The sequence below is a fragment of the Chelonoidis abingdonii genome, chromosome 17, assembly GCF_003597395.2.
Source record: "Chelonoidis abingdonii isolate Lonesome George chromosome 17, CheloAbing_2.0, whole genome shotgun sequence".
Taxonomy (NCBI): Eukaryota; Metazoa; Chordata; order Testudines; family Testudinidae; genus Chelonoidis; species Chelonoidis abingdonii.
In genome coordinates this window covers 13,031,129-13,051,887 of record NC_133785.1, presented here as the reverse complement: position 1 = coordinate 13,051,887, position 20,759 = coordinate 13,031,129, and the positions used below count along the sequence as shown (strand labels likewise).

Sequence of the window (20,759 nt, the reverse complement as noted above, 5' to 3'; positions counted from 1 at the left end):
TATATAGTCCATTCTTCGCCCATGGCTGTAGTGCTCTCTACTGTTTTTCCTTTCCCTTGTCTACTGGTTAAACTCTCAGCCGTGAGAATTAACTTACGCTCTCCCAGACTCACAATCCCCTCCCAATTCCTAGTTTTAAAGCTCTCTCTTAATCAGTTGGGCGAGCCTCCCATCCTAGAAGAATCTACCGTCCTTAACTGCAGGGTGAAGTCATCCGCCGAGAGAACAGTCCTCTGTGCTGGTAAATGCTGTCACAAGTAGGCAGAGATTAACATCGCACAAGCCCTCCTAAGCACCACTGCCTTAGCCATCTGTTGATCGCGCATATCATCTTGTCACATCTCTTTTGTCCTCTTCTCTAGGAACAGGCAGAATCCATTGAAGTATCCACATGAGCCATCGAATTTCTTAAGCGTCTGTCTTCCCCAGCCTGGCATAGTCTCCCTTGATACGTTCCAGTGAGAATCTAGCTGTATCATTCGATCCCACATGATCCTCCTTCTTCCTTTTTAAAAGATGGGCACTGCATTAGCCTTTTTCCAGTAATCCGGGACCTCCCCCGATTGCCATGAGTTTTCACACTCATGAGTTTTCAAAGACTCACTTCAGCATGTGTGATTTCAAAAATGCAACGTGAACATTTTGCTTTCCTTTTTGCTAGTCATACTAAAAAGACTATAGTATTCTTTGCAAAAATATATACAACTAACAGCCCTACTGGTGATTACCAGCAACTGGTGAGCCAAATTCTACCTGCAGACCTTGCTACCCCATTGGTATCAACAAGTTGGATTGGGTGTAATGAAGTGCAGAATTTGGCTAATATTTTGCCTTTTAGGCACATACTGCACTGAGTGAAGAACAGAGGCTAGTTCCTCCTGGAAGTTCAAGGAATGCCAAGAGAGTATTCCCCATTCAAGATCTTACTGAAGTCAATGTTAGGACCAACATTGACTATAGTGGAAGTTCAGCCATGCCCTTGATGTTGCTCTATGGAAAGACCAGCACCAATGGCAACACTGAGCACACGGATTGCCATAGAGAACAGCCCCCGTGCAGGTCTGCAACAGAAGGGGGAAGCCCCTTGCATCCTCTTTCCCTTGTGCACCCATGCAGAGGCCAGGCACAGTCTCCCACTTGGACTTCTTGTCATGTCTTTTCAAAAAATGCAGGAGATGACCAATATACCTCCATTGAGTATCTGTACATGTAAATTAACCAGAGTTCTAAAATGAAGTGTTACATTATACGAACAATAGGATGCAATTGTAGGAAAGCCTTGATCAAGATAAGAGAGTACTTCAAAGGCTTTTTTTACACTCTGTTCCATCACAACTTTAGTGAGCAACCTCACCTCTCAAAGTTAGTTCAGTGACTAGACAAGTGCTTAGTTTGTGCCAGGGCTTGCCAGGGCTGTCCCAGCTCCTCTGGGCTTGGCAGTGCATAGCCTCAGCCCCTCTAGGGTTTGGTAGTTCATAGCCCCAACACCTCTGGGCTTGGCAGTTCACAGTTCTGGCACTTCTGGGTTTACTGCATCAGTTATGAAAATACCTAACTCTTTGAGCCCCGGCCAGGGCTGGCTCCAGGTTTTTTGCCACCCCAAGCAAAAAAACCCAAACCCCCCCCCCAAAACAGAGCGCCGCCCCTTGAAAAGTGCTGCCCCAAAGAGCGAGAATGTCACCCCTTTAGAAGTGCCACCCCAAGCACATGCGTGAAACGCTGGTGCATAGAGCCAGCCCTGGCCCCGGCACCTCTTTCACTAGAAATTCAGCAGTGGACTGACGGTGGTATTCTTCACTTCCTGTCCTTGCAGGCCATTCTGTATTACTCATGGCACTGCTAACACTTGCCATCTTTCAGCACAGGGGTGACTGCATTGCAGTAGTAGGCAAAGAGATATATGTACCTTTTGTATGGTTTAGAAAAATATATAAATCATCCGGCGATCAATTCGGCTGCAAGTGATTCTCCATATGTAAGACTATTATCATTATTACATAAAGCACATACACAGTTTATCATGGAAGTGTGGTATATGGGGTATATGTTGCAATAGCAAGGCCACCAACGGCAGTCGAGTAAAAGTGATATTGCATGCTGGCTGCTTTCATTATTTTAATCTCTTTACTGGGGAAACTTGCAAAAATTCTTTTACAAGATGTGAGGCTTGTAGGAAAAATTAAAAATGCCTCTTTGTTTAATAAATTGTAGTTTCTCAAGTACAACTCACAGGCCTAGAATTATAAACCCTACACGCATCATTCAACTAAATCTCTTTAAATAGTTTAAACACAAGTGTGATGGCAGTGGTGTGTCCCTAAATTATGCAGTCTAAGAGATACTGATATGCATGTTTAATAACATTTAAGCTTCCATTGGGAAGAGGTGATCTGAGGTGGGCTGGAGGAAGTGGATAGAGTTGGGGGGCAGGCAGAGGAGAAACACGGGAGCAGGGAGAGACAGATAGAAGTGGCCCCTACCATCCAGAAGCACCAGTTGCCTCCTCACAAAATGGTAAAAAATGTTCAAAAAGATCATGCCGTGCCCCAATCCCACAATTATTTGCAGGTATATGAGGGGAGGGGCATCATGGGCCAATTTTTCAGCTATTGTGTGTTGAGACCCACTAGTCTGAAGGCACCAGAAAGAGGTAATTCTGTCCTGTCTGTTTCCTCATTTTTCAATCCCCACAATTGAGCAATTTGCTGCAAAAAAAGTAACAATAAACAGAAAAGTCCATTCCTACTTGGAAACAGTTAGTGTGGTATTTTTCTACTAATTATTTGATCTCTTAGTAAACTAGAGTGGAGAATTTTGATCATGGGCACCTGGTGAAGCTTCCCCTGGGGGAGGCTTGTTCCGTGTCCTGCCTCTTCTGCCCACACACCACCCCCGCTCAGCCCAGGCCCTGCCCCCTACCCGGTTCGCTCCCCCTGCTGCCACTTGCCACATTCCTCCTCTCCTCCCCCATGAGGTCCCCACCACCTGTCACCCTCTGTGTCCCTTCTCTCCTCCACCCCCTCCCCTGCGAGGCTCTCACTGCCCACAGGGACCTGGCATGCGGCGGGCGGGGGCTGGAGGAGAGGAGGGACAGAGGGGTGGGGGGGCCTTTCGAGGGAGGAAGGGTGGAGGAGAGGAGGGATGCGGTGAGCAGCAGGGACCTCCGGAGATGGGGGTGGAGTGGAGGAGAGGAGGAATTGGAAGGGAAAGGAAGAGGCAGAGCGCAGGCGTGGCCACCACAGCCCAGGTGTTTGACAGCTGCGCCAGGGGTGGCAGCTGCGCCAGGGGAGACTTGGCCTATTATACGCACTGCCTATGATTTTGATACTGTGGCTTGAAAACTCACTTAGTGCCTTATGCTATCAGCTATCACATGTCCAAATACACAGCAGGGGGAACATCATCTTATCATCCTGAAACACCCTCTCATGGTCAAAATAAGCAGGCATAATAGAGGGACTACCTAGAGCTGACACATGCATGTGGGTGGAACATGTGCACACCCAATCCAGGTAGTAAACCCAGAGCCCTGCAAGTATTTGCCATTTTAATAGCATGGTAGCTCTCATTCTGGAGGTCTGACAGCTATTTTAGGATCAGGAGGAAAGAAACTTTTCTTTTTGGTAAGGTGAGCAATTTCTGAGTCTGTAGGTGTTAAGATTTCCACTTTAAAGAATTCCAGTAGTCAGACTAGTAACAGGGTCACCAGTAGTAAGCAAGGGCCATAACAAGTAGGCTATGCTACTCTAGGCCATGTCTACACTTGGAGCTGTGGATGTGATTCCCAGCTCAAGGAGACACACTTACATTAACTCTCATAAACCTTCCATGCTAAAACCAGAATGTAGCTGTGGCAGTGCAAACCCTGAATACCTGCAGAGGGTGTCAGACAGGTATGTACCCAGGACGGTTAACCTGTCCTGCAGCTCACTTTGCTGCAGTTACATTCTATTTTTAGCATACCAGCTTGATAGAAGGAGGGGAATTATGGAGCTTGAAGTTGCACCCACAGCTCAAACATGGACATACTGACAAGTTCAAGTCCATTTGATATAGAGAAAGATTTTGTAAATTGAAAATGTTAAATGTAAAATTTTGTCATTGCAACAGTGAAGTAGAGGAATTTTGCTAGTGTCAGGATGTCCAAGCCGACAAGCAGGGCAGGAGATGTGTTATTTATGGAAATTCAACATAAAAATAAGAAGTTATCACCCTTATTAAACCTGTTTAAACTATATGGAAATCTGCCTAGCATTAACTGAATGTCAGAAAAGTCCTGATCCAACATAAACTGGGCAAAGTGTAACAACTGGGGGTCTTACAAGGGCAGCCTTTTGTTTCAAAGTCCAGTTCACTAATTTAGAAGGCATCTTCTTAGGGCAGAAGTTTCCAAACTATGATATATGGATCAATAGTCCATAGACCGCTTACTGGTGGTTTGTGGAGAGCTGACTGATCAAATGGAACTGTCTCTCCTTGTTTTCACTTGCTAAATCACATTCAAAGACAGCCAGAAGTACTTTGCAAATATTTATTTTCCACATACACAATTGCCAAAGTGAGGCAAACAGGAGAGGAGATGGTGATGATCAGTGGGAAAGGAATTGGACAAGTCATGGGAGAGAAGGTTGTTCCTTAAGATAATCTGTCCATTAAGAGATGGTGCATACTATGAAAACATTTAGGAGTTCCTGCCCTAGGACATTATAGAAACCCAAGCAAAATAAACAGTATCTTAAAAAAAATGTGGAATGAAGAAGAGAAGGAAAATGACATCTCAAAAGTGACACTTCATTTCAGCTGACTTATCAGCTTCATCTCATATTTCTGCAACGAACCTATTAAACTACTGTTTTAGTAGCACACAAAGAAAGACATTTTGCACTTACCTTGTTATAGACAGAAAAACTGCTTCTTATGTTTTGATGAACGAAGGACCCAAAGTGTCAGTTAAATAAAATCCTTGAGGTACTACCCAATCATCAACAGGCATCTACCTGCTATTTCAAATAAGCTTACAAAATGGTTAGTTAAAATGTAAAAACAAAATCACCTGTAGAGCAATTGTGGTGTTCTTCGCCGGATATTTCCCCACGAGTCCTTGTTCTTTGCGTTTCTTGAATTTCCTAAAGTAGTCCTGTATCAGGAAGGTGGCATAGAACTTCCCCACGGTTACCTCATCATCTAAGTGAACAGACCAGACAGATCTCTCCCAAGTCAGCACATTTCACCAATAGCCTATATACTCACATCTGATTCAGGAAAACAAATGTGATGGGTGCAACAAGCACTATGCTTTCATCTTATAATAAGATAGCCTAAACCTAGCATAAAGCAATATTTTAGCATACAATCTAGCTCAATATTAGAATTAAGTGAAGTAGTCCTTAATGTAGAAGAAAACAGAATATTTTACTAAGTTCTAACAGGTAACTTTTTAATAAAATCATAAACATGTTAGTATCTGCACAGGAGTTGAATTACTGGCTTTGGTCATTTTGAACAAATTTATTAAAATCAGAGCTAAAGAAACGGAACATGCTTGGAAGAGTGACTATATAAAAATGATATTTCCTGTTTTTAATTTATTCTTGCTCAGTTACTTCCTACCAAACCAACTTTGCACAGTTAACATATCAAAATATAATTTTTTGAACTGCACTATCAGGGTGGTCTCTAATCTATTTATATCTGTCTTTGTAGTTCCTGTACTGGTGCTCCATCACCATAGTATCTCAGCACCTTTCAGGCTGTGTTATATTTGCTTATTATCTTATTGCTAACCAGCAATGAAAATTCTGAAATGAGAATTGAGGGGCAAATCCCACAGCCCTCACAAATTCAAAATTAATAAATTAATAAATTAATAAATGAATTAATAAATTAATTGAGAATCTTGTTTGAGTAAGAATTTGCTCATTGGCTAGCATATGACAATAGTAGCATGTATGAGGCAGAACATAATGTTTCCTATAGCAGTATATAGACTCTGAAATGCTAATACAAGTAATAATTTAGAAGATACACAGTCATTTGGTAAGCAGAGTAAAAATGAGCATTTTTGTGAACCATATAATACTTTTATATGGAAAGCCCAGTCTTCAAATACAGGTGCCTTAATAAGATATCCAAATCCCACATTCAAGTTCAACTCAGTATTTAACTATGTATATGCCCATTTTATGAGACTAACGGCAAGACTGAGCACCCAAATATGGACTTTTGATGTCCTAGTAAGGAATGCATAGTAGAAAGCTATGGATATTGTATTGCTTAAAAAAATCCTGCTTTGGGTATTCTTTACTTTCCTGGACTTATGTGGAGTGAAGTTTGCTGCCTTATTTGTTTGTTGCCTTCTCTCTTGATATTTTTAACATACTGACAAAGCTGATTGCAATATGGCTGCTAATTAACACAGTGTTATACATCCAGGGGGAACTGATGTGTTTTAAAATATTGGTGGTGCCAAAGTCTACTTTGCTGTTAGTAGGCCAAATCCTGACAGGTGCTGAGAATCTGTAACTTCTATTGACCTCATTGTGAAAGATGAGTGCTTAATACCTCTCAGGATTTGGGTTAGTAGGCACAATTGTGATTTCTATTGGCTGAATTTAGAAAGACTGTATGAACACGAAATAATATGTCTAGACACACTGTAACATACTTTTGCTGGGAAACACATATTACACACATTTACACACATTTCAAATGCTCCTCTGTCTTTTTTTGTATCATGTCGTACAGTATCACTTTGATTAAAATTGAGTCTCCCTTTGACTTTGCATTATATGTTATCTCATGTCCTGAGAGATCCAACCAGTTAACTGGTTCTACTGCTACCTACAATATGGCATCTTTTAAGATTTTAAGTTTAATTAACTTCTTTTAATAATGCTACTGTAAGTGCACATAATATTTCATTTTGATGGTCTGTTTCTGTAGTTAGTTTCAGTAATTACATTGTCCTTTATAAAAAGCAGTATAGAATTAAACCCATGATGATGACATTTTTATATTCATAGCAGCATCGTTCTCAAACTGAATTCTTCAATTATCTACTATTCAAAATAAGTTCCTTTCAGACCAATAAATATTGGTGACAGTAATGTCTGATGTGGGCCAAATTCATCCCAGACATAACACCATTGAGTTCAGTGGAAATACAATAAGGATATATTTGGAGCAGCTTTTTATTTTATGTGCCTTTAAAAGTACCAAAGGACAGTAAGGAAAAAACTATTACTAATTTGTTTAAAGTGGCTTGGTTTGGGAGCCCAGTCTGTTCCAACACAGCATCCAATGTAGCATCATTGAGCCTGCTTTTGCCAAGTGCTGATGCCTCCTTAAGGTACTGAGCTTCCCAAACTCCCACTGGCTACAGTGGGACTGGAGGGCGCTCAGTGCCTCACAGGAAGAGCTCATCACTGCACAGGATCAGGCCCTAAGGCAGAATGTTTTTCCGTGACTCTCTGAAGTTAGTCACCTAATCTCTTTGTGAACACTTCCTTTGTTGTACCTGTAATCTCTCTTGGCAGCCGTTTAACTAATTGTTCTGATTTGAACGTTAGGAAGATTTCCCTGAAAGTCATCTAATCTCAACCTCTCTTCTCTAGTTTAATTAAGACCATTACTTCTTGAAATATGTCCTTGCTCCGACTCCCAACATAAGTCTTTCCCCATCCTTAATATTATTTCCTCTCCAAAGTTTGAACAGAGCTATTCAGGAAATAAGATATGAAATGGTTTGTGAAAGAACAAATGAGTAGAAATAAGACCTTGTATCACATACACTATGGGCCACACTGTCAGCATGCCTCAAGCCAGTCCATGATGCTGCACAGCCACTTTTGCACTGCAGCTGAGTGTGCCTACCAGCATGGGCATGCACCCACTTTTTAGGTGCAAATTAGACAGATTGAGTTCACAGCTGCCTAATTTGTGTATGTAAATGTCAGACTGTGTGTGCAAAACGGATGCACACATACTTTTGCAGGCACAATCAGTTGTATGTGGAGACCTAGGCACACAAAATTTGAGACTGGGCCAAAGGAAGTCATCCTTGACTTTGTTTTTGAGTAACACACATGACTAGAGATGTATAGGCAGGGAAGCAGCTCAGCTGAAGTGACCACACCACAGAGAGATTTTTAATTACCGCTAAAAGGAGAGCGAAGGAAATTATTTACGTGGAACATATTTGTAAAGAAGGCAGAAAGTGTTAAATGAGATTGAATGGGCTTGGAGGCAAAGGATGGGATAATTCAGAGGAAAGTTCCTTTTTCAAAAAGGAGATAGACCTTAGTGGGTCTTTGGTATGTCTTCTGCCCTACATTCTCTTACATTAACAACATTAATTCATGCTAAACACAGCAAGTATCTAATATTTTGTCTTGTGCAAGGGACTTTCTTGAACTGAAATCAGTTGTTAATTATTAATGCTGTAATGAAATCAGTTTACAGTAATTTGAAATTTAATTTGTGCTAATAATTAGTTATTTAATTTTTTTATATTGCATCTACTTATAGCTCAGAAAAACATGTAATTTGGTTTCTTTCCATTCTGTCAATCAGGGAATTGATTGGTTCTGATCCAGTTGTGGAGGCATGCTACATATGTAAGTATATGAAAAGATCTAGCCTTCATCAACACAACAACAAAAAAACACTGGGGGAAAAATCAGAGATTGGCCAATTTAAATACTGTAGATGTAACAGATTTGATATATTGAACTGAGATACTTTGCTTATCTTTAATCAAAGACTTATTCACTCAGAGATTGTTACTTAAATATTGTATTACTATATATTATTTTTCTATTGAATACTCAGTTTCAGTAAGAATTATTTTATGTTGTATACCATTTTACATTCATATCTGCTATGAATGTAAAATAGTTGTATTTCTCTTTTCTCCTTTCAGTAGGCTGAGATACCATTGATTTCTGTATTTCACTTATCTCTAAATCATATTGACTAGACTCTGCAAGGAAACAAAACAGGCCTTAAACAGAAAGATTTGATCTTGTCAAGTGACTGGAAAAAGGACATGACCACGTTTTTGTATTTGTACTATACTGTTAGAAATCTTTGGAGACAATCTGTTTTCTTCAGTTTTAATGATGGTTCAAATTTTTTTTTATCTTCTGTTCTGCCTACACTGAAGAACTACATTTTCAAAGTAAGTATTACGGTACTAGCAATGGATTTTAGTATTACCGAAAGTTAGTACACACCTTGTAATCAGCAATGAAATGAAACCAAAGTTTAAACAGTGAACTAAAGTGCAACTGTAGAAGATCAATTCTAAGACTATAATCTTTAAAGATTCTCTGTGAGATTAATTTATGCAGGCACAGCTAGCTATTCTGAAGCATGCATCCATATTTCAATAAAAATGTAGGGGAATAAAGAGGCAAGAGGCAACACTAATTCCATGCCACCACCCTAAAACAGAATTGCTTCAGAATATTCTGAAAGACTGATAGTTGAAAGGAACAGAGGCTGCAGAAAAAGCTCAAGCACATAGTTACGACAATAACAAAGCAATTCATGTATGCCATGCAAGCACTCACGTGTAAGGCTAAAAAGAATAGAGTAGAACACACACAAAAAGTTGTTTTAAATGTGCAGTATCAGTTCCCCTTTTGGTAGCCAAATTGTCTACATTTTTGACATCATCCCCACTTTTAGCTGGCAGCCACCACACCAGTAGCAAGTGGCTCCCTCTAGCTCTAAAGCTAATGCTGCTTCTTGAGTCATGCTGAAGAGCAGTGCAGCCAGCATGCTCTCTCTCCCCTAGAGACTGAGAATGTCACCTTCAGAGAGAGATCAGCCTCCACCACCATCGGGTCTGGGATCTTGAGTCTGCTTCCAAACCTGAGTCTGATCAGTCTTGAAAGTACAGTAAGCTACAAAACATACCAGATGATTACCATGGATCTGTATCTTGGATGTCTGGATGCATTACTGATATGGATGATACTGTGCAACAGATCCTGCACCTTTAAAACTTGAAAAAGCAAGTAAAAAACAGTCACCTAACCCTACAGGATATTACTAAAGAAAAGCTATATATTATATTTACATATAAATATATAACAAAAGATTTGACGTCATTTTGCAGTACACAATAACAAGTAACATACATGGCTTGTAGTTCTTGCCAATGTACTGAAATCAGTGGAATTTAAAAATCTATTTACTTTGGCCCATATTCCAATCTCAGATATGCTTGTGTAAATCTGGACCAACTCCATAGTCTGCAGACAATGGAATTGCCCTGAATTTAAACGAGTGTAACAGAGTGAAGATTTGAGCCTTTTTGCTTAAGAAATTTTGCAAAATGTTGGTTTTTTTTAAACAAGAAATAGAAAGGATTTAGTTTTCTCCCAGAAATATTCAAAATATAAAAGAATATAATAAATATGTTAAGCTTAATTAGTACAAAATTTATGTTCTGCTGAATGTACTGAAATCAATTTTATTTCAATTAATTAAAGATATTTTTGCAAGGAAGAAAATTACCAGAAAAATCTCTTCTCTGTTTCCCTTTAATTTAAGAAAGCTTTATTAATCAGCCCTGCCATTATATTATCTAACATAAAATATAATATCTGATATATTTATTTTGGCATTATAGTTTGGTTAATGAGAGAGTTCTGATTTTGCTCATAGCTTATTAAAGTTTATCCCACTAACCGCCAGCTGGAGGGACAACTTGATCAAGGAGCTTCATGCTGGTTTTCTTCCAGATTTTCTTTATAACTGCTCTAAGTTCTTCATTTGCCTGTTCTAGGTTACCTGTAGAAAGACAGACATAATGATTATGCTACAAATAACTTAGAAAACAATTACATTTCAGTTAGTGCTGCAATTAATGATTCTTTAGTCCTTATATTCAATTGTTTAATTTAAAGAAAAGAGATAAAATGGCTCACAAGGGTGCAGAATACCCTGAGATCCAGGAGAAATTAGGGAGATTGAGTTATTCATTTAGATTTATGCAAATTTTAACCAAAATAGACAGTGAAAGGGACCTTTTCCAGGCTAGTGTGCAGGCTGCAGCCAGAAGGATTGACTAGCTTGGGTAGTAGGAATCCCTTCTCCTGCAGAACTGAACTCATCCACAAGAGTCAGGGCCAGTGCTACCATTTAGGTGACCTAGGCAATGGCCTAGGGCGCCAGAATTTTTGGGGGGCGCTATTTTACTGTGGGGGCGGCATGCGGGTCCGGTGGACCTACCGCAGTCATGCCGGTGGACGGTCTGCTGCTGGAAAGGCTCCGGTGGAGCTGCCGCAGTCATTTCGGCGGGCAGTCTGCTGGTCTAAAGGCTCCGGCGGACCTACTGCAGTCATGCCTGCGGCAGGTCCATCGGAGCCTTTAGACCAGTGGACCGCCCGCTGAAATGACTGTGGCAGCTCCACCGGAGCCTTTCCAGCAACAGACTGTCCGCCGGCATGACTGCGGTAGGTCCACCGGACCCGCGGAGAGGCGGCGAAACGGCCGTCCGCCTAGGGCGTCAGAAACCCTGGCGCCGCTCCTGACAAGAGTGCATATGGATCTGCCACACAATGCTACATACAGAGGCTTATCCTAAACAGCTTGTTATGGGCAATGGAGCATGAAGTCTTCTGGGGAATGGAGGAGCCACCAGAGGATGGGGAGCAATAAACAATCAAATACATAGAAAATAAAAAATTGGAAGGAAAAAGGAGACAGAGACAGTAAATGACAGAAAGGAGTGAAGTTGTTCGAGGGGATAGTTAACACAAATCATTTCTTGAAACTGTACTGTCTTTTCTTAACGCACAGTAATAAAAGTCTCTTAAACCCATTCAGATTCAGCCTCCACTGTATATTCCAGTGTCCTTTTCTCACCAAATATAGGTCTGTAACAGTTTCCAAGGTCTCCCTGGGCCTGTACCTCTGCATTCTCATCCAATTTCTAACCGCAGAACAAGAAAAGGACACTCTAGCCATTTGGGAATATAGCCCTTAATCCAAAACCAGTATCAGGCTTGCTGGTGTCCAGCAAGAAGGAATTATGTAGAATATCACATCTCCTGAACTTTTTCTCACCACGTATTTTGATGCACAAAGTATAATTTTCACAGATATTATCTTACCTTCTGTTTTGATCTTCAGTGCAGTTCTAACCAAGGCAAATAATGTAGCATTGAACATGACTGTTCCGTCACTGTTCAGAGGCATGTTCATGGCTACTAACCTCTGTACATGGAAAAAAGAAAACAAATGAATCTTTTTAACAAATTAATTCTTGAGGGAATATATTTGGGCAATAATGTTAAATTATGTTCATTTATCTATAAAGCTGACATGTATGAAAAGAATAACACATGACAAGGTATGTAGGAAAAAAATCATATCCCTTAGCTGATGGACAGGCTATCGCTCTGCAAGAGAGCATTTTTGCTTGACACCAGAAATGATCCATGGCATCCCAAAGATCCATCTCAGCTGCATACAATTTATTGATGATATTAATAACACAAATGTTTCCAGAAGAGCTGAAAATGTTCAGTGGTTTTCATATTTTATTCACTAAGCCCCTTTGCAGATGTCGGGCTGGATCATTGGTGAAGGCTGAACTGCACACAGCAGAAAAGTTGGGCAGTGTGGTGTAAACGTTGCTTTGTGTATGCAAAAGTGTATGTTCCTGATCCTGCTGCCTCTGCCTCTACAGCACCAGAGCCCTGGCACTGAGCTAAAGGAATCTGAGGTCTGCTCTAGCTGATGCCAGCTGTTAACAGCCCCAGGAGACCAATAAATGCAGCTGGGGATCAGAGTAGTACAGGGGAGTCCTGGTTACACAGCCTTCTCTCTGGCCATGCCTACTGGTCCCTGCTATGCAAGCAATGGGGTGGGGGTTGGTGAAGTGGTGCAAGAGCCTCTGTGCTGGCTCTTTGCCACCAGGGATCCCCTGTATTGAGGGGATCCTCCCAGGGACAGGTTTGCCAACTTTAGGGCCAGATTGTGCCAGCAGTGCTGCACAAAACAGCTGCACTGCATAAGAGAATCTGGGTCACTGTCTTCAGTAGTTAGCTTGTTTCAGTTGTTTGTATACATGTGCATGCCCACTCAAGAGCCACATCATCAAAACTGACTTGCAAAAGCTACTCCATTTTCCAGGAGTGCTTTACACAGCATCACACATCTCAGATTCGTTTAATTAAGTAAGCCAGTCTAATTGGAAAATCAGTAATAACTATGTTGAATCAGTCTGGAAAGGACCTCCTGATTCAACTAGAGCATGGCTGTGCATAAGACTTGAATTGTCATCTACTCTATCACCATCAATATTTTAAGCAGTCATCTCTCTCACAGCAGTGCCTCAGTGACCTTGATAAAATGACAGTATTGGATCTATCAGAATTTTTTTTTATCTAATTGATATTTCCTCTGTTCTAGTGTAGTACCGTGTCTGCACTATGAGCTAGGGATGTGATTCCTCTGCTCACACACACATACTCGCACTAGCTCTCCTCAAGCTAGCCTGAGTATAAATAGCCGTGTAGACACCGTGATATGAGTAGTGGCAGTGGAGGCACAGCTTAGCCATGCCAAGTACATACTCACTGGTTTCAGGTCCCTGTGCAGAACTCCAACCCTTGATTAATAAATTAAGGGATGGAGTGCTCTCTCCTATACTTGTGTGTAGGCCTGAAAGTGGAACTTCTGACAATTTTTCTCTGTGAAATAATTGCTACAGAATGTAAAATGAAAACAGGACCATTTTTATCACAATTAGATGTTTAACATGTTCAGAAAAACTGCAGGGGTTTTGTAAATCTGACTTCTCTCCTTCTGAATGCAGGTAGCAAAAAGAGGCATCCTGGGGAAATGAGGCCACTTGCAATCACTAAGTTAAAAAAAAGTAAACATTGAGTAAAAACTGGCCTGTTCTCTAATAGAAACTATTTCTCCAAGATTTACTGCCAAGTATAAGAGCTTCTATGGTCTCTTGTAGGTACATAGTTAAGTAGCACAAATGCCGTCTGATTGAAGGTTTATTGAAAAAAAATATTGTCTTGTATTTAATTGGTAAAATTATGTTTTAGCCAGTTTCTTGGAAATACACAAACTATGATAATGAAAATAGAATAATGCTACATTTATACAGCCACTTCTTTAATCCTAAAGTGCTTTATGTTGGTGTAACTACACTGAAATCAATTAACTGAAATAACGAACTGATTTGAGAGGGCAGAATAAACATAGTGCAAAACTGGAGTAATTCAGAAGGACAATTTCCCCCACCCATGAAACTGGACAGGATTATCATGGTAAAGCAGTAAAATTATGAACTATGGGGAAAAACAATGAGGGGAACTTATTTTAAGACCTACCTTGCACGCCACTCTGTGGGGGCATAATTTGCCAAAACCAAGGGGAGGCTGAATGCGTCGCAGTAACGTAACTACATCAAGATGCTTTATTCTTCCCCTAAAATAAATATGTACCATTTGTCACACTTATATGTGCCTCTGAAGAAAGTATTTAACACTTTACTTTTATATATTCATTAGGGATATCTGGACAGAGAAACGATTGAACTTACTTTGCTTCAGGATCATATTCTGACCATATTCTTTTGAACTCATCCAAATGATGTGGACCCAGAATAGACCAGTCACGTGTCAGATAATCAAAGTTGTCCATGATGACGGCCACAAACAGATTGATAATCTAAAAAGCAATTCAAAACTTATATTTGCCTTCATTTGCTGGCATATGTGTTTATATGAAAGAATTTAACTTTAAACTTTCAGCAGAATTAGAATTCAAGCTGGTTAAATAGTATTAGTGGATACTAGATTTGATAAATATTAAACTTTTCCCAGCAAATATGATAACATTATTCTTTATCATTATTTATATTGACATAACATATGCAATCTTGCCCTGCTGATATCCATTCAGAATACTGCTGCATAGATCATTTTCAAATTATCATTTCCAGTTGCTTTGACCATGTAACCTCTCTCTGGCTTCACTTTCAAGGCCCTTCATGACCTATTCTCACCCTACTTAGCATTCACTACTGAAGGTTGACTCTTGCCTCTGATTAGCCTATGAGGTCAGCCTCTATTGCCCAGTTTTCACATTTTCAAACAAGCATCCTTGTTTCTTCTCCCATGTTGCAGATCCTGCCAGGGAAAAGATTCTTACAAACATCTCATTGATCTCCTTTAAAACCCTCCTTAAAACTCTGCTTTGCCATAAGGCTTACAAAAACCTTGACAACGGTTAGACTGCTTGTGAGCTGATATCACAGCCTATTATGCTGACCCATATTGTCTCAGTTTATGTCTGGACTGCAGCTGGGATTCCAGCCCAGGCAGACAGACTCACACTAGTGGGACTGTAGCTAGCACATTAAAAATAGCCTTAGATATGTTGCAGCTCATCAGGCTGGAACTTGGGCCCTCAAGCCTAGGAGTCTAGGGTAGGCTAGAGAGCTGAGCTCCAGCCCAGGCTGCAATGCCCATACTGCTATTTTTAGTGGATTAGCTCAAGCACCACTAGCACAAGTCTGTCTACCTGGGCTGGAAGGCTCATTCCTAGCTGCACTGCAGAGATACCCTCAGTGTCTCCTCGTACTCCCCTGTCAGTCTTTCCGTATCTGTTGTCTCTCGTCTGATACTTAGACTATAAACTCTTGGAGCCAGGGATTTTTTGTTCTGTGTTTGTACTGCACCTTGGACAACGAGGTCCTGGTCAGTGAGCAGAACTCCTAGACAGTATGATGGTACTAACCAATAATAATGATAAATTATCATAACATATTTCATATATCTTGGGGCCCAATCCTGCAAACTGCTGCTCCTGCACATATGGCAAGATTGAAGTCAATTGTCCAATCAAAATGCTAAAACTCACTTGTGCTTGTAAACACTAACTGAACTCACCAAAAATGCACAAAGCATGTAAAAACTGATGAAATAAATAATTGAAAAGTTGCTTCCACATGTGAATTCTTCCTCTGGACTATGATCAGAGTCTGGATCACATTGTTTTCCAGGCAAACAAGCCAGCATGATTTCCTGCCATGCTTCTCCAGTCGCACACCTTTGTTAGGGCACAAACAAGACAAGACAAGATCCATCAAAAATTATTGTTTCATAATGAGCTCTCCATTAACATTCTAGTACTTATTTTTAACTCCAGAAGAGGACTTGTAGTGTAGTGTATAGTGTGGAGTGTGTGTGTGCGTGTGTGTCTGTGTGCAGCTAGAATTCACAGAATCTATTTAAGAATGGTGCCTGTGGGAGAGTGTTTCAATATCCAAAAACAACCTTGCTGTCTAAAAGTATGTCTACATTCCACCTGGGGATGTGATCTCCAGCTTGAGGAGATGTGGTTGCACTAGCTCTCAAATAGTTAGCAAGCAAAAAGCAGAATGTAGCTGCAGCAGTGTGGGCGATGGAACAGGCTAGCTGCTTCGAGTATGTACCCATCTGAGAGTCTAGCCACATCGTCTGGGCAACTAACCCACCCTACTGTTCATGCTGCCACAGCTACAGTCTATTTTTAGCATGCTAGATTGATGACAGCTAGCACAAGTATGTCTCCTTGAGCTGGGAATCACAACTGCAGCTAAAAATGTTGAAAATACCCTAAAAAACACATACAGAAATATATGTCGTGGGTTAGGAGTTGCATGTTAAATTCTGAAAAATGATGTTATTTTCACCTAAATTTGTCATTTGAATATTAAATGCAATAAGCTGTGTCATCTTGAGTTGTACTGGAATGTTTCATGGTGTCCCTGTATTGGAGATGGAGGAGATAGAAGAGATTGGCTATCACCAGGTGCCTTAATCAATATCAAAGCTGTGGTCTTCCCATTAGCTCAACCCAGCAGGGGTCTGATCCTCTTTGGTCTAGCTCATGAGGTTGAGCCTGAGTTCTATAATATCTTCTTACTTTTGAGGCTGACTGTTGCTGCCATTACAAATCATTATGTAGTGCTTCTGAGGAATTACTGGTTTATTTGCTATAATTGAATCAATCTGATAATTAGATTAATTTGATACTAACCCGCTTTCTTTTTTGTCTGTATGTATTTTATGCTTTTGCTTAGTTATTTAGTTTAGTTAATGAAATACTGTATACAAATTTGGAAGCTTGTGTCGTTTGGATGCTCCTCCCCAGAAGTCAGGTTTATGAATGCAAGGGCTGCCTAGGGTAAATAAGAGGCAATTATGTGACCTACCTACCAGTGGTCCATAGAACTGCCCCTACAGTCATTCCTATAACTGGTCCCTAAAGTGGAACACTTGTTTTTTGAGGGAAAATTGATCATTTCTCTCTATAAGCAACATGGGTTCCAGAAACTTTGAGGGACTGGCATGGTGGATTGGAACTGGTCAACCTAAAGGCAGACCAGTTACCCATGAAGTCTATACTCCTCACACAGTGCTTACTACCTTGACTATCAGAGGGGTAGCCATGTTAGTCTGGATCTATAAGACTTATATAAGTCTATAGCCTTAGGCTATAAGGTGCCACAGGACTCTTTGCTGCTTTTACCTTGAGTAGTCTCACTGAAGTCACGTGGGACATACTTATAGTTGGAAGCACTATGCCAAACTGAGTTTGTAGGAGTTGACCCCTCGTTTGGTTATTTTTGTTTCTAATGTATCGCTTGCTTCTACCCAGACATACTGCTGTGGTGAAGGAGTTTGTTGTACTTTAGTGTTCAGGACTGGCAGAAGAGAAGCACCTTGAATAAGGAGACAGAGGATAAGGCTGCAAGAGGCTGGCTCTTTCTAGCAGGACACCATATATAGTGTTTATTATATATACTCTTATTATAGACAATTAATATTTTCCAAAGGGGGAGTGCAGCAGGGTGCTGGTGCAAAAGGCACCTAATTAGCCCCCGCTCAGCCAGCCCTAATCAGGACAAATGGATTGGGGCTGGGCAGAAGCCTGGTGCCTGGCCTTTAGAATTAGTTGAACCCTGTGGGCCTGAGGGTTCAAGGGTTATAAAGGCTGGCTGGCAGCCAGAAGAAGGGGGAATGGCAAGGGGAAGGTCAGTCTCCAGGCTGAGGGCAGACTCTGTTTAGGAGAGGAGATTATCAGGCCTGCAAGCTCTCTCCATAGCATAACACTGGTGGTAGGAGAATGTTGTGTAAATAAAGCCAGGAGTGCTGCATAACTAGAAGCCTCTCTGAGCTTTACTAGGGCAATCAGTGGGCCCCAGGAAGAGGGGTGGGCAGAGGACTTGTCACAGGGAGGCTAACACATATTTGTGTGTGCTAACTGGTTAAAGGTAACTGACTGTGCCTAAAGTACCTGCATGCCAAGTAATTTGTTTGTAAGTGCATATTTTGATTTATGCCTGAAAACATGGTTTATTTATGGCAGGCCCACCAAAATGCCCATCTGTTGGTAATTTGCTTTAAAAGATGTTGTTTTCTTGATGGGTCATATTCTCCATTCAGTTATATCACTGGAATCCCAATCAGTACCTGGGGGGTTGCATGGCTGTAAGAGGCCACCCTGCTCCCTTTTAGTGTGCTAGCCAGTATGACACCCGTTTCCAGCTCTCCTTTCCTTCCCTTTAGATCAGCAGTTTTCAAACTTTTTAAGTAGAGCACCCCCACAATCCACACAAAAATAGGCACAATACCTGTCCCACCTTGGGTTTTCAGCGTGGGGGAGGGCACATGTGACAATCTCTGAGGGCAGAGCCAGTGCTGGGCAGGGAGGCTGCTGGCAGTGTAAATCAGGTGCCCCATTGAGGTGAATCAGAGGGTGGATGTGGTGCTCCCTCCCTGAGCCCTGCCATGCAGAGCTGAAACCCGAGCCACCTGTCGTCACCTCTCACCTCCTTAAACGTTCCTCAGTGCCCCCTGAGGGGGGATGTCCCAGCGTTTGAAAACCTCTGCTTTAGATGGTTTGTCTGGGGGGTGGCCAATCACCCTTGTGGGTTCTGAGAGGAATATTTTCCCACAAGACAGAACTGCCAAACTGCTTTGTAGTGTTTTTCATTTCCCTCCTGGCATCCAAGAAGTGTGATTCTGAGCTTCACTGAGTTAATTGGCATGACTTGTGACTGGTGTTTTCCAGTGCAAATTGAAGGTTAGCACAAATAAACCCTTCACCTCACTTGAGGTCTTGACTTTGTCCTCAGTTTTTTAAGCGATTTGAATTAAAACAGAAAGACTCTTCTTATTGTCTGAAGCATTTTAGCAAACAGCGTTTGATCAGGAAATGTCACGTTAGATATTGTATCTGGTGACATTCTTATCTAATAATTTTGATGTTTCTTATCTCTTGAACAAAGGACCTTCATTGTTCAAAGATAATTAGGTAACACCATAGAAATATCAGTACATGAGTACATCCAACATATTGAAAAATATTTTGTTGACTTTTTTATATGATCAAACTCATTAGGGTGAAATTGTGGCCCAAAGCTACAGTCCTACATTGGTAGTAGTGCAGACCCGCATCACCAGAGAAGGTATTCTGTTTTAGGGATACTCGATCTCCCTGGCGTTCCTGTCAAACACAGCTTCATTGACACCATAAAAGAGGATTCAGCATGCAGTCCCCTGACCCTTAGCAGAGGCAAGTCACAACAGTGGATCTCAGCAAGTGAAGTCATCATGTCGCCACTGTGCTTGGCCCCTGTGTATGAGGGGCCCAATGCAGGCCAAGTCTCCTTTCACCCTCTCTATCCTTTGCACATTCAGACTAGGGCCAGGTTTATTGCGGCCCTTCATGTATCAAGAAAATTACAATACACTTCCCATTAGATATTATTTATGGTAGCTCTCTTAATAGATTGAGTGACTTTAGGTTATTCTTCTGTACATATCATACACTCTTTAGACTATTCTGTGTCAGTGAATAGTAGAAAGTATGGCAAAAAGGATTACATACCGTCACACTAAATTACTTCTAACTTTCAAACAGATTTTAAGCAAGCTGACATTATACAAGCTAGAAGCATCTTCCAAATGTTAGTTTAAGAACCTGTAGGCCCTAATAAAAGCAAAGATTACAATATACTTACCTGAATAGAAGTAGGACTGCTTGGGGAAAAGTCTGAAAATTGTTGTTTCTGTTAATTTGATTATTGTCCCTCATGGCAACTTTACCAAATACCTGCAAGCACAAGTTGGGATCAAATATTATTTTTGATTCCATTCTACATAATTTTGTCTAACAGTGGCCATAATCCAGCAGTTTAAATTAACATCTCTATGTATGAAAAACAGTTTTACAAGTATGATCATTGCTTCCTCTGATTTCTTCACTTCTTCCCTGGTAATAATGCAAATCTGACAACATGCAGTAAATATTGTATATTTACAGAATAGGTCTTAAAATGTTCAGTGCAACATCACTGAATCTATTATTACACATGTTATGCATCCTCCTATGTTCTGGGTCAGATTATGTTATCTTTATTATTTATATTACACTAGCACCTTATGGTCACAACGGAGATTAAGACCCCATTTGTGCTCAGTGTTGCATATACTCATAGTAAGACATAATCCCTATACTGAAGACTATGCAATCTAAATAGACAAGACAGACACAGAGCAGGGAACTGAGGCATAGAAAGTTGAAGCAATTTTCCCAAAGTCATATAGTCAGTCAGTGGCAGCACACGGAATTGAATCGAGAACTCTTGAGTTCAAGTCCAGCGCCTTGACCACATGACTAGCCTTCCTTTCCCAGTAGAGTATTACAGATATTATATGACATTGTATTAT

General features: G+C 40.8%; 1 protein-coding gene across 4 annotated transcripts in view; it reads right to left on the bottom strand.

Annotated features, from left to right (window-relative positions):
* The window catches only part of CACNA1D (calcium voltage-gated channel subunit alpha1 D), a 356,488-nt gene that overhangs the window by 48,834 nt on the left and 286,895 nt on the right, over window positions 1-20,759 (bottom strand). For all 4 annotated transcript variants that reach the window (XM_075073231.1, XM_075073232.1, XM_075073233.1 and 1 more), the window contains 7 exons: window positions 20,051-20,142; window positions 15,930-16,089; window positions 14,579-14,706; window positions 14,367-14,463; window positions 12,126-12,228; window positions 10,699-10,800; window positions 5,054-5,184 (listed from right to left, as the gene is read on the bottom strand). In XM_075073231.1, coding sequence (XP_074929332.1) covers window positions 5,054-5,184; window positions 10,699-10,800; window positions 12,126-12,228; window positions 14,367-14,463; window positions 14,579-14,706; window positions 15,930-16,089; window positions 20,051-20,142 — 813 coding nt within the window. The remainder of the gene's footprint in view (window positions 1-5,053; window positions 5,185-10,698; window positions 10,801-12,125; window positions 12,229-14,366; window positions 14,464-14,578; window positions 14,707-15,929; window positions 16,090-20,050; window positions 20,143-20,759) is intronic.